Source organism: Chlorocebus sabaeus, chromosome 17, assembly GCF_047675955.1.
Source record: "Chlorocebus sabaeus isolate Y175 chromosome 17, mChlSab1.0.hap1, whole genome shotgun sequence".
NCBI lineage: Eukaryota > Metazoa > Chordata > Mammalia > Primates > Cercopithecidae > Chlorocebus > Chlorocebus sabaeus.
This window is the reverse complement of record NC_132920.1, coordinates 60,137,323-60,151,571: the sequence shown is the minus strand read 5'-3', so window position 1 is coordinate 60,151,571 and position 14,249 is coordinate 60,137,323. Positions and strand designations below refer to the sequence as shown.

At 40.8% G+C, this 14,249-nt stretch overlaps 1 protein-coding gene and 1 long non-coding RNA gene across 2 annotated transcripts; both read right to left on the bottom strand.

The window, feature by feature from the left end:
* Nucleotides 1-619: 619 nt before the first annotated feature.
* BAG2 (BAG cochaperone 2) lies at nucleotides 620-13,503 on the bottom strand. Its single transcript, XM_008013635.3, has 3 exons — nucleotides 12,980-13,503; nucleotides 3,396-3,505; nucleotides 620-1,774 (listed from the first exon to the last, which is right to left on the bottom strand). The coding sequence occupies exons 1-3, from the start codon at nucleotides 13,090-13,092 to the stop codon at nucleotides 1,362-1,364; spliced, it is 636 nt and encodes a 211-aa protein (XP_008011826.1). The 5' UTR covers nucleotides 13,093-13,503; the 3' UTR covers nucleotides 620-1,361.
* On the bottom strand, nucleotides 4,697-12,968 carry LOC140708894 (uncharacterized). Its single transcript, XR_012089202.1, has 2 exons — nucleotides 11,387-12,968; nucleotides 4,697-10,367 (listed from the first exon to the last, which is right to left on the bottom strand). It is a non-coding gene; the product is annotated as an uncharacterized lncRNA (long non-coding RNA).
* Nucleotides 13,504-14,249: the final 746 nt, after the last annotated feature.

Sequence of the window (14,249 nt, the reverse complement as noted above, 5' to 3'; positions counted from 1 at the left end):
TATAAAGAGACTAACTTGGCATTTTTGTAGAGAAAAAGTAGTTCAATATTGCTTGCATGGAGAGAGAGATACATATATAAAATCAGTTTGGATCCTGATTTGGTTTTTCAGTGTGAAGAATACCTACATTGAAATAAAAATTGATGTGTTCATTTCAAAATAGTATCCAGGGAAGTTGTTGCGTTTTTTGTATATCAATAGGACTAGTTACTTTAAACAAATAAGTGTTCTCTAGTTGCTTCACTTTATCACAGATAAAAGAAGAATCAACACACTGGCCAACCTTTTTAGTAAACAAAATGCAAACTAAGTGTTAATGCTCAGTGCTGGAAAGAGTTCAGTGAAATAGCCATATTTTACCTACTGAAAAAAGTATAAATTGCTATAACCTTTGTACAAAAAATTTTTAATAAGTGTGTGAGGCCATGAAAATGTCTATACCCTTTGATCCAATATAATTCACTGCTGGGCCTTTATACAGAGAAAATTGAAAACAAAAGAAGGAAAAAGCCCTGCGTACAAAAATATGTTGCAGTAATAGCAACAAGCTGGAAGCAACCTAAATGTCCGTAAGATGGGAATGGATAAAGAAAGATATGACTACATAAAATAGAGCTCATTAAGTTGACAAGCAGGCTTTATATCAGCATCTAACTTTTTAAAAAAGGCAAGTTACAATATAGGAATTCTAGAGAATTGATGCATTTGAGAAAAGATGAAGCAGATATATAATTGTTCACAGTGGCAAATTATAGGTGGTTTTCTCACATTTTATGTCATAGTTTCTTGTATATCAAAAAATACATTCATATTATGAGACACAGGAATCTTTACATCCAAAATAATTTGATATAGATGCCTTAACATTGCGGAATGAGACAACTTTGGAAAATTCTTGTTTTGTGATTCCTTTTTATCCCTCTAAGCACAGTGCTTTGTTAACACTGTGTGTGTAGTAAATGTGTGTGCTGCTTAAGGTAAAGAATTTCTAGTCAACTAAATGCCCAAGGTGACTGCGTGATTCCACGCCAAAGCACAGGAAAAAGCAGTGATGCTTTTGCCCCTAGCTGAACACTTGTTTTCCCCCACAAACTGTATTCATCCACAGAATAGTGAAATATGCTAGATCCTAGTACAAGACGAGAATTCAATCTAAAAAATCTCTAGATAGATAATTAAAATATTGCTAGTTTTGTTATTCACAAAACTGAAGATACTTGATGGAATATTTTCCTCATCTGAAACAACTGTCAGTATCAACTAAGTGGTTATATCTAACATAAAGAACTAGTTATCAATTAAAATAATATTTTATCATTTTTACACCATGTGTATTGTGTAAATGCTGTTGGGTTTGAAGACTAATTGAATTTGCTTTCAGCATTTTGTTGCAGAGTTTTGGTACCAGCTCCTTTAGAATGCTCTAATAGCTTGATGGCCTTGTCAGAGTTTTCAATATTTCTAAGCAGAGTCTCTAATCTTCTCTTAATTTTCTTCTGATCTTCAAGAGCACAGCCAATTACTATGGATTGAAACTTCTGATCAACCGGCCCATGTGGCACCTCAGATGAACATGCACTGTAGAGCGACATTAAATGACTCTTGGCATTTCCCAAATCATCCAGAAACTTATTGACCACCTCATCAATAATCCTTGTGGCATGCTTTAGGGATTCTTGCTGCTGGGGGTTTCTAATTGTTTCTACTGACACTTCAACGGTGAGAGTTCTTCCCATCAAACGGTTTGCAGTCAGATTTAATTCTTCTCTTTCTCCTAAAATATCAATCAATATGAGACATAAACTTATCTATGTCAAGAACATTAAGGCATTTGTTTGTGACTAAATTTATTATTTAAGTATCTCTGCTATGAAATTTTTTTAAAGATACAAGCTAAAATTATAGCATGTAAGATTAACTGATGAAATGTATTAGATTACAGACAGAGGTTGTAGAATACCATTTCCTGACAATCTTCATATATGGGATACCAGATGACTTCTCAAACTGGCATGTTTGCAAAAGTTTGGGTAGGTATGCATTTGTAACTGGGATGGAGATCAAGTCTTAACACTTTGAGCAGTAAGCACATATAGGATTTATGCTGGGTACAGCTCCAGAGATCAGATGTCCCAGATCTCTCCATAACGACATTTATCAGAATACACTGCCCCAAATTTTGGTTGAGAAAATATAGCCATGATAGAAGATAAGCTGGCATCAATACTAGGCACTGACTTCATGCTTCTCCAGATAGAAACAGGACAGTGGTCTAAAGTCTTGACCGGCATGAGGAGCTCTATCAACATTTCATTATTTATATGAAAAAGTCAGCAATCTCCTGCTTCTGTAACTTCCTAATTCATTGATCTTTGGGCAGGACAGTGTAGAGACTAGATCATGGCCTACCATAGATGTGTAACAGTTTTGATCTGGATTTAGATTGCTTACTTATCTCACCAGTCACTTGGCCCAGTAACATGTGGCCTGTGTGGCACCAAAGGAGCCCAAGTAGGAAGTCCAGTGCCGATAAAAAGAAAACCACAAGTGACCTATTCCTACCTATTACATGTTCTTCACATGAAAATGACAGCACAGGCTAGGCGTGATGTCACATGCCTGTAATCCCAGCACTCTGGGAGGCCGAGGCAGGCAAGATTACCTGAGGTTAGGAGTTTGAGACCAGCTTGGCCAACATGGTGAAACCCTGTCTTTACTAAAAATACAAAAATTAGCCAGGTGTGGTGGCAGGCGCCTATAATCCCAGCTACTCAGGAGGCTGAGGCAGGAGAATCACTTGAACCCGGGAGGCGGAGGTTGCAGTGAGCCAAGGTCGCGCCACTGCACTCCAGCCTGGGTGACGAGTGAAACTCCATCTCATAAAAAGAAAAAAGAAAATGACAGCACATTTTTACATTCATGCCTTTTACTGGTCCTACAAGTTTCCTCATTTTCTCTGCATTTTGTCCCTCTCTTTATGTAGTACCTCAATTCATCTTTTTTTTTTGGTCTCTACTTCTCTGCTTCCATTCTCACCCTTTTTCCTCTGTGTTTTTTAATCTCTTGCAGTCCAGTAACTTGTGAAGAACTGAAGTTAGGAGTGTGAACCTGGGATAAAACACATGGCCTTACTGCCTGGGGCCAGCTCTTCTGAGCTTGCAGGCTTTTTCCTATCTCTCCCAGCCATGGCTTGGGGTAGAGAGCATGCTGGAAGAAATCTCTGAGTAAGTGGCTGCTATAATAAACTGACAGCTGCAGCTGCTCTCTGTGGCGCACATTAAATGCTGTGGCCTAGTATACGCATACCGAAAGTCAAGCAAAAATTGACCCACACTTATCATAAACTCTTTAAAGGAGTGTCAAAGACGAGCCCCTTCTGTGGAGATGGCTCTCACCGTCACTGATCTGCCTCATGTCCTGGCTATTTTGGATACTGTGGATCATTTCCAGAAGGATTTCTTTCTCTTGCTCAACAGCAGTTGCTGCTTCTCTCAAAGCTTCAACCCTATAGAAATTGGGAAAACAAAACGGTTATTGTATGCAGGATGTTCTTCCTATTAATTTTATCTCTCATTCAACCCAAATCAAGTTTAAAGATCACCAAACTTTTCAAAACTTCTTCATTTCTGCTTTAAAATTCTTTCATTTTTCTATTTTTTTATCCACTTGCCTTTCTCCTATTTTCCTTCCAGCTCATGAGGCAATTCTATTTAGTGTTTATCTAATTAATAGTATTTGTTTTTACAAGATCTGTATTATTTGTATATTTTGAATTTATATCTCATTCTGTTTTTATTTTTTCACTTAGCATCCAGGATCCCATATGTACTTTTTTTTTTTTTTTTGGAGACAGTCTTGCTTTGTCCCCCAGGCTGGAGCACAGTGGCACGATCTCACTGCAACTTCTACCTCCCGCATTCAACTGATTCTCATGCCTCAGCCTCCGGGCCCAGCTAATTTTTGTAATTTTAGTAGAGACGGGGTTTCGCCATGTTGGCCAGGCTGGTCTCAAACTGCTGGCCTCAAGTGATCTGCCCACCGCAGCCTCCCAAAGTGCTGGAATTACAGGTGTGAGCTATCACACCCAGCCCCCTATGTGTACTTCTAATCAGTTGCTGCTACTTATTTTATAATACTCCATGTGTATACCTACCTGCTTTTCCTTCTCCACTCTCCCAGAGATGGACACTCAGGTTGTCTACCAACTTCTTATTACTACAAATAACGCTTCTATGAATACATCTCCCCTTTGGATCTTGGTGAGGATTTCCTTAGGACATATACCAGGACAGAATTGCTGAGACAAAGGGTATGTGTACTCCGCTTTTGACTTAATACTATGATTATTGTGCAGAATACCTGTACCTGTTCATTCTCCACAGCATAGCACAGGAGTCCCCATATCCCTACCAACACTCCGCATTTTCCAACTTTCTATTTGCTGCCAGTGTAGTAGAAATACACTGGTATGTCAGGTTAACCTGCGTTTTCCTAATAATTTCAGACATCTCTTTGTATCCTTGTTAGCCTATTCATAGACTTTTCCTATTTTGTTTTTCTATTTTTAAACAGGAGTTACTGTCCCCTTGCTGATTTGTATACTCAAGAAATTCTTGTTGGTTACAGACATTGCAACCATCTCTCATCTTCTCTTATATGAACCACATCTGGGATGTCTTGCACTAAAGAGAGACTCTTATTTTGATGTGATCCAATTCATCTTTTTTTTTTTTTTTTTTGCCTTATAGCTTATGCTTTTGACGTTTTGACCTAAGGTCTTCCCCCTACCTCTTGGTCATATTTTCCTATATTTTCTCTTATTAACTTTATAGTTCTACCTTCCTTATGTCTTTAATCCACCTAGAATCAACCCTTGTATGTAGTTAGTTAAGAATTTTTTTTTTTCCCAAATAGCCATTTTCCCCAACATTATTTACCAAACAATCCATCTTTCCCCTAGCGAATGCATATTAAGTTTCTCTCTAAAATCTCTATCCCATGCATTAGTATATTTAACTGTTCTTATACTAGTGCCCAGTTTTGTTTTGTTTGTTTATAGCACTAGCCTTTTACTATACTTTAATATTTGATAGAACAGGCCCCTCAATCTTCTTTAAAGATAACTTAGCTATTTATGGACTTTTACTTCTCCATATAAATTCTAGGGTACGTTTATTGTGTTTCTCAAAAAATGATTGAAATTCGACATCTTTATAACGTCATTCTGTTTAAGGGCATGATATATGTCTCTTCATTTATTCAGATCTTCTATACAGTTCTCATGTATTCTTCATAGTAGTCTTTGTAGATATTGTTGCTCCTGTGAATTTGTATTTTCTAGTTGATTTTTACTGGTTTGAGAAGTGTTGTCTTTGTAGGTTTATCTTGTCACTGGCGACCTTGATTTACATGTATTCATTTTAGTGTTCAGTCTGTTGATTCTGTTGGTTCTTCTAGGTAAATGATCATATCCATATCATCCATAGTTTTTATTTCCTCCTTCCCAATCCTATTACTTTTCTATTACTTTTTTTTTTTTTTTAAGAAAAGGTCCTTCAGTACTGTATTAAACAGTGGCAATGATGGGGGTATCTTTGTCTTTTCCCAAATTTAAGGGAAAGTCTCTGTGGCTTTTTTGTGTAAAGCCCTGATCAAACTACAGAAGCGCTACTTTCTCCACTTCACTCAACTGCACACACATGCACTCACACTATACATACACATGAATATGCCCAGTCACTAAAAAACTAAGTTGTGGAATCATGAGAGCAAAATAAAAATATACATATTGTATATTTAACATGTTGTATACTTCCAGGGTACCTTATTATTATGAATTACAGTAAGTTGCCAACTTTTGCAAAATGAAATAGTGACAGACCTAGTCCCAGTATTTGGATGGTCTTAGAAGTTCATGAGAGATCTAATCCTAATTGCTGTCTTAAGTGTGCACAGAAAGAATAACTTCACCAATGTTTTAGCATGTTCAATTCCATAAAAGGATCTTCCCCCTACCCCAAGCACACACATGCCTTTTCCCCTTCGGTTACCCACCTGTTATACCCCAAAATAGTACTGACAGGCTGTAACATCACAGGATATCTTTATTCTTCAAGATATTAAATATATGTCAAAGTCTGTGTTTATAAGAGCCACTAAAAGCAAAGAACTGGGAAGAATCTCATGTGACAAATTTGGCTAGAGAACACAATCAAAATACAATATTCTACAAAGTAACAGTAATGCAAGTATCAGGCCCTATTCCAGGACCATTCACTATTTACTTAAACATTTTACATTAGCAATCTCTCAGAAAGATAAACTAGGGCCCAGAACATAGGAAAGAGACTGAGTTGGCACTAAATATTTATGCTAAAAGCACAAACCATGACTCCAATATTTAGACAAATGACACAGGTGAATCATTTGATTGGTAAATGAGAAGATGCTGAAAGAAGAGATTAATTTTTCAACACTTTTTCGGCTGGTATTCAATTGTAAGATGATAAGAGAGAACAACACTATTCTGAAAAGGAAGGTTTCATTTACGAGTTACAGCAATAAGTTCATGTCCTTAACAAAATAGATAAAAAAAGACATTCTAGAAAAAAATAATAAGCCTATCATTCATATGAAAAAATATTTTATCATTAAATGACACCAAATAATTAGATGGAACTGCTAAATTTTGTGTTTTGGGGACCCCCCCCCCAACCCCACAAGGCTTTTTAAAATATATAATAGAAATTACCAGGACATTATCCCTGTGAAAACCAGATTTTATCATTTAGACCTTCTTATATACATTTTTATGTATACTTTTTTCATTTCATGCAAAGGTAAAATGTCATTCCCAGAATGTAAAGATCTCAGGGTTTATTTGGCAACATGGGCTTTTCATGTCCGATTCCCTCTTCAGGTAGCATTCTTTCTCCCTGACCCTTGTCTACTGGGTGATTCCTTTTCAAAACCCAATCGCTTTGGCAGGAATTGTTTCCTTAGCTTCCCCCATCCCCTCCCTTAAGGCAATTCATGCTCCCTTTGGCGCTGGTACATCCATTTACTCTATGGACTACCTCATATTTTACATTTTTTCTTTTAAAAAGCTGAACCTAGAGCTCTACTTAATTAATGTTTGTATTGTTCGTCAGCTATTGCTATCCTTAAACTCATATACATGTCTTTTGTCTACAATTTTTCCATTAGTTCTAGAAAATTCTTGGCCGTTGTATCTTTGAATATTCCCTGTCTCCCATTCTATTATTTTCTTCTGGAACTCTGGTTAGAGAAATGTTGGACCATCTCACTTTATCCTTCATGTTTCTTAATATCTCATCTGACAACACTTTTCTTGGCGGAGAGGGGCAGTTCTGTTTTTACTAACAGATCCTGGAAGCAGCTACACGTCCAAATTGGGAAAGAACTTTTCCTCACATCGAGGCTGGCCTGGGCTGTGCTCCTGTAAAACTCTCTGCATGAAATCACAACTAAGCAGGCTTTGACAAAAAGACATTTTAGAGCACTCAATAGGAAGACAAAACCGGAGCGCATGCATCCTCAGCTAGCCCCCAGGTCTTGGGCACCTCACAAACCTCTGCAGCCTCAGTATCAAAACGGCAAACTGCTGGGAGACTTAGGGGAGTACAACAGCAATTTTGCCTAAACTGTGGCTACTACTAATATGTCAGCTAATACAGTATGCAGTGATAACTGCGCCAGCACTGCCACTACTAGCTGTGCAAAGGGGTCAGTCGCCTATGAAACAGGGATAGTAAGGAAACAGTGCTTGTGACTAAATGAAGTAAAGCAGGTAGAGTGTAACTGACTGATAGCACTGACTAAAAAAATTACACACACAAGTTAATATATATAATGTGTCTAGAATTGGCACTGGCATGTATTTATAGTAATAATAGCTATTATATTCTTACCATTATGAATGTGGGCTTATTTATTAATGAGAATTTGTGCTTTCATAAAAAGGAGGGAAAATGGCAAATGCTCATACCGTGATTTGAAAGAAATAATTTCTAAAACAGGTTTGTTTTTTCTCTTGAGATGGAGTCTCGCTTGGTCATCCAGGCTGGAGTGCGGTGGTGTGATCTCAGCTCACTGCAACCTCTACCTCCAGGGTTCAAGTGATTCTCCTGCCTCAGCCTCCCAAGTAGCTGGGACTACAGGCATGCGCTACCATGTCTGGCTAATTTTTTTTTTTTTTTTTTTTTTTTTTTTGAGAGGGAGTCTCGCTCTGTCGCCGGGGCTGGAGTGCAGTGGCCGGATCTCAGCTCACTGCAAGCTCCGCCTCCCGGGTTTATGCCATTCTCCTGCCTCAGCCTCCTGAGTAGCTGGGACTACAGGCGCCCGCCACCTCGCCCGGCTAGTTTTTTGTATTTTTTAGTAGAGAAGGGGTTTCACCGTGTTAGCCAGGATGGTCTCGATCTCCTGACCTCATGATCCGCCCGTCTCGGCCTCCCAAAGTGCTGGGATTACAGGCTTGAGCCACCGCGCCCGGCCTCCGCTAATTTTTGAATTTTTTATTAGAGATGGTTTTTACCATGTTGGCCAGGCTGGTCTCAAACTCCTGACCTCCCCAGGTGATCTGCCCACCTCGGCCTCTCAAAGTGCTAGGATTACAGGAGTGAACCACCACGCCCGGCCTAAAACAGGTTCTTAAACTCATAGTTCCGTCTCTTATTCCATACTCCTATATCAAAAGAATGCTATAATGATCACTTTTAGGCAATGTAAAATTCTGACGGGTTTCCCTAATCGCCAAAATATTAAATTACATTTACTGTCAAGACATTTTGGTGTAAAAGAAGGGACTAGTGTTTTTAGTGTGAAGAGCCACTCTTCAGTGGCATGTCCTTAGGCAAGCCACTTCATCCTTATGGACCCCACTTCCCTCATTTCCAGGAGAGAGAGCATGTGCCCTCCACCTAACTCAAAGGGTTTTTAAAGTTTCAAATAACAACGTATATTAAGTGTTCTTTTAAATTACAGGCTGTTATACAATATTAACTATGATGCCATCTTGTTTTGTGACTCCTGGAACACAGGCACACCCTAACATGAAACTTTAAGCCAGACGAATGATCCCTATCACCCCCGACCCCAGCCCTTCACTACCTGGGTGCAGGTTAAGCCACAACGAAAGAATGACAGGAAGGCAGAAGGAGCCACTATGTCATAAGTTTTGGGAAACACGTAACAACCCAATCTCCCAGTCCTATGATTTTCCCCCCTGCCAGTCTCCAAAACCCATCCCCCAAATATCTTCATTACCATCTTGAGCTTTCTACGAGCCACCCAATACCTAGCACATAGTGGGTGTTCAGTAGCCCCTGAATTTAAGGCCAATTTAGATTGAATTTTTATCTCTTTGAAGAAACTCATCTATTCATCCATATATCATTCCTACATTTTGAAATGTGACATATTTAAGAAAATTCAGGCATAAAGTATTAGAGCCTGGAGAGCCAGGCTTCCTGGGTTCAAATGTGGAGTTTACTGCTTTCTAGTTGTGTGACTTTGGACAAGTCATTTAAGCTTCTAAGCGTCAGTTTCCCTATCTGGAGAATGGTGATAATAGTAACTTCCACAGAGACATGGGGCCTGGCATATAATCCATGTACATTAAATGAATAAACAATAGCATGTGTTTTAGAAAAGACTTTCACACTGTGTTTTTCCTCTGCTCTCACACGTAACAACACAGAAGACTACTGTGACCAAATATGTGGGGGATTTTCCCCACCAACAAGCAGTGGACAGCAGCTAAGTATCCTCCAACTCAGTTCCAGTACTATCTACACCTGGACAGTGTCAGATCCCACAAGTTGAAAGCTCAGTCCCCAAGACCCCAATCCCCACCGCTGCAAGTCTAGGCCTCCAGAACTTCCGACCAACTGGCTTCAAATTGGAGTTCCCATGTCCCCCTCTTTGGGTTTAACTTGCTGGAGCAGCTCACAAAATTCAGGGAAACACTTACTTATATGTACCAGTTTATTATAAAGGGTATTACAAAGGACATGGATGAAGAGATGTGTAGCGTGAGGTACAAGGAGGAAGGGGCACAAAGCTTCCATGCCGTCCCTGGGCACATCACCTTCCAGGAGCCTCCACATGTCCAACTATCTGGAAGCTCTCCAAACCCTGTCCTTTCGGGTTCTTATGGAGGCTTGCTTCATTATATAAGCATGAATGATAACCATGTAGAAATGTGACTGGACAAAATGGGTATGCTCTCACTCTAACACAAGACCAGTCTATTCAGATTCTTCTTGGCCTCTGGGTGTTGAATTCCTTCCTCCAGGGCATGGGACAGGACCCTCTCTGGAATGAGGGTCTTTTGACCCACAATCAGACTAGAAACAAGGCAGGTGAAAGAAGGTCAGACAGAGATTCTTTTTCCTGAGGCCTAAAGCACCCCAACATTATAACGTAAGACTGTCATAAGGGTTATGGGAGTTATGAGCCAGGAACTGTGGATGAAAACTATATATATATATATAATTGTAATATAGTATTTTTTATAAATTACAATAATTGTTAAAAAGTAACAATAAGCAAGATGGTTTGAGCCACTGAGGAATGCAAAACTCAGACTCCATTTAGAATTGATCATAAAAACAGGGAGAAAAGGGAATCACCTCTGTAGAAGGAAGAAATACAGAAGACAAAATGCAGTCTAAAAAAAGGGCTAGTGTACTGATAAATTCCATTAGAGATAAATGGAAATCCTTTAACAGTTTGTAGAACTGCCGCCAAACATTTTAATCATGTAGATCAGTTCATACTCCAGGTCATGAAGTATGAAATTTCTTCCACAATTGACAGGATGATGTGGTTAGGGAACATTACATGTGCACTTCTAAGTACAAACGGTTAAGGTTTTATTCTACCCAGTTACACTACTTTATTAGTTAACATAAAATCAAACTATTAGAGCAAAATTACATGAGTTTCATGTTTTCATTTAAAAATCGATCTTGTACGCATGATTCTAGTTTTTAATAGTGTAGTGTTCTATGCCATTGCCCATGTGGTTTCAAAAAAACACTTTAATAGGATCAATGTTAGCATTTTTCTCTATTTTTGCCTACCTTAGGAAATCCTTCCTTTTCAGCTAGTATTACTTTTTTAAAAAGAAAAAAAAAAGGCCTACAAAAGTCTAGAATTACTAAAAAAAAGTCCTTGAAATGAACAGCCACATATTAATCACTTTTCTCCTCAGCTCAAATGTTAATTAAGCAAGTTGTAATTTAATCACTGATGTGCAGTAATCAGAATTCATTTTACATTAATCAAACATTAGAATATAATAATATTCAAAACCTGAGGCTTTCTTTTTAAGAGGAGCACTTCAGAGGGCTTTTGTACCTACCACATGTGAGGCATTAATTCAAGTTTGAGGACAATGACTCAGCTTGAAGGAAGGCGGGGTGGAGTAACATCCTCCCCATTCCTTTAGGAAAAAATCTTTTCTTTCTGACTAGGGGAGAGGAGTGAAGTGGTTGAGAATATGCCCTCAACGTTCTGAAGACATGGAGAGAGGTGTGTTACTTGTTATGCGGCTCCCTAAAAAGAAACATCAGTTAGAGGGGCTTCCAGTAACTGAGGCCACCAATTTCTACTTGCGCTTTACTTTTTCTGGGAGTGGAACGGGTCAGGTTTACTAGTATTGTGAAAATCCATGAGGAAGCATTATTTCTCTCTTCCACTTGCCTCATTCTGAGTGGAACCCCAGAACCTCGTGGAGGGCTTAGGTGTCTCTGCTGCCATCCAAGCAATTATTTTGAGTGGAGAATCTCTCACTCTCTGGCTCTTTTCTCCCAATAGTAACAATAATGCCTTACTTGTTAAAAGAGATGCCTTGGTTATTGAAGTATTTTCTCGGCAAACGGACACTTCATGTTTGGGTGTATTAATGGAGGCAGATAAAACACACATGCAGGGTTTCCTGAACTTTTTGGCTCACATGCTTCTTTGCTCATGCACAACCTAGAGAAAACTATGGAACCAACTCCTGTGTACAGTTTCAGGGAATTCCAGGTGCCTAGCAAGGTTTTCTTTTAACTACAGCTGCTCACAAAATTTACACAGTAACTTGAGACAAACGTTCACAGGAAGTAGATAAAACTTTTCAATATACCGTTAAAGTCTTTCCAAAAATCTATTAACATTATATTGTTTAGAAATTCTGTACAAGTCTACTACTATATTACCTAATAAAATCTTAAGCAAGAAAAAGGGAAAACTATCTTTTCAAGCTTTCAGGCCAGTGACTAGCACTTCGTCTTCTATGTAGGGAGGTGCCCAATAAATACTGAGAGACAAACGGAACCGCGGAATCCCGTCCGCCAGGTCAGGGGATAAAGAGAAGCCACAACGTCTTTACTGCACGAAGCACCCGGTAACTTACTGCCTACCCCTCACTCCTCTCTAATCTTTGGTCTCAATGGATTGCTGGGTTGGTTTTGTTTTATTCATTTTTGCTCTTTAGTGTTCTGAAGCAAGGAAACTTAACTTCACGTGGAGGGCCACTGTAAACTGCTGCCTCCCTTAAAAATGTATTATGGGAGAAGAGTAAGTTAAAAACATTTGAGGCCACACAGAAGGTTCTAGAAGCTCTGCAGACCCACGCCGCCACAGTCCTTAATCGCATGGAATCTCACCTCTTAACTTTTATCTCCTCTGACTTTTTCCTGCTCCCCAACACCGAGGTAAGTTAATCAAAGTGTGGCCACCATCACGCCCTCACAGGTTTAGCTTACGAATGCGTTTTCTCTCGGACCAGGGGAGAAAATCCAAGAAATAAACAAAACTACACCACGTCCATCCACAACAAATCTCAATAAGCAACTTCTGTTGCCGCAGCCTCACTGTGCCCCAGGGCCCGGCCCGCCACACGCGGCCTCCGTCCGCTAACCGCCCGCGCGGCGAGCAGAACGCCCGAGACCGCCCGCCCGCGGCTCACCTGAGCTCCAGCTGGTCCAGGCTCTCCAGCAGGCGGCTGGAGCGGTCGGCCATGGAGGAGGAGCGGCAGAAGCGCCCCTCGTTGGCTTTAGCGTTGATCTTCGCCTGAGCCATCTAAGCCTCCGACGCGGGGCAGCCGAGAGGTCACCGGCCCCTCCGGCGGCGGCGAGTGGAGCGCTCCTCGGGCTGCAGGCGTCGCCGTCACCACGCGGGCGCCCGCCCTCCCTCTGACGCCCGCGGGGGCAACCCGGGAGGACTCGCCGACACCGCGGCTGCCGCGTGGCCAAAGAAGGGCAGGCGCGGCGCCCGCGGGGCTCGGAGACGCTGGGCCTGGGAGGGGGCTGCAGCGGCTGGAATTAGAGGTTCGCGGGCCACAGGGGCTCGAGGATAGGCCGACAGGGGCTCGGGCCTGGGGAGCGCAAGTCTCTGAGGCACGGGGAGGGGCGGACGCAGAGACCGAGCGCCTAATGTGGCCAGCGGATCGTCTGCTCCCCGGACCCAGGAACTACCCCGAAGCCCGCCCGGACCCACAGACCACCCCCAGCTCCGCCCCGCGTGGCCCCGCCCCTTCGTGCAGCCTAAAAGTAACCAACTTCCCCCACGCGAAGGTTCCTATCGGTCGATGGGTTGTGGGTGTATTGCTCAGTGACGGTTTCGTTTAGTTTCTTCCAGCACCCATAATTCAAAGCAAGAACAACGACATTAAGGGTCCTGTGATATAGGGAGAAAAGGTCCTTTTGTGAAACAGAAGGCAGTTAAGTGCAGCTCCTAGGCAGCCCACACTCACCTGACCTTCCTGTTACCACTTTATACTGAGATGACAGTAACGAATGCCCGGACAACACTGAAGCTATTAAGTAAAAAAGAAAAAGCTACTCCATCTTTCCCTATCTAGGTAGATGTGGGAAACAAAGTGAATTTACTTCATTTTTATCATTCTAAGGATTACAGGTGTGAACCACCACGCCCGGCTTAATGAAGGAGTTTTTAATTTTTGCTATTAAAATTATTCCTGTTGAGTGAGCCGAGATCTCGCCACTGCACTCCAGCCTGGGCAACAGAACGAGACCTTGTCTAAATAAATAAATAAATAAATAAATAAATTCTGAGTGAAATAATTGGCATTAAGAAGTCCTCAACTTTTAATGTTAACAAAAAGATGCAGTAGGCCTCTAGGTCAGGCACCAGCTGTCGGTAAAAGATGGAATAGAGCTGAGGATACAAAGATTAGTCTACTTAAAAAGTTAGGCTTTGGTCCCCCCTCTCCTGAT

Excerpts from the sequence above, each read along its gene's own strand:
- BAG2 (XM_008013635.3), bottom strand. The coding sequence starts at position 13,092 with ATGGCTCAGGCGAAGATCAACGCTAAAGCCAACGAGGGGCGCTTCTGC. Across the intron at positions 3,506-12,979 it reads CTGGACCAGCTGGAGCTCAG|GGTTGAAGCTTTGAGAGAAG; the intron begins GTGAGCCGCGGG and ends CAATTTCTATAG. Across the intron at positions 1,775-3,395 it reads CATGAGGCAGATCAGTGACG|GAGAAAGAGAAGAATTAAAT; the intron begins GTGAGAGCCATC and ends TTGATATTTTAG.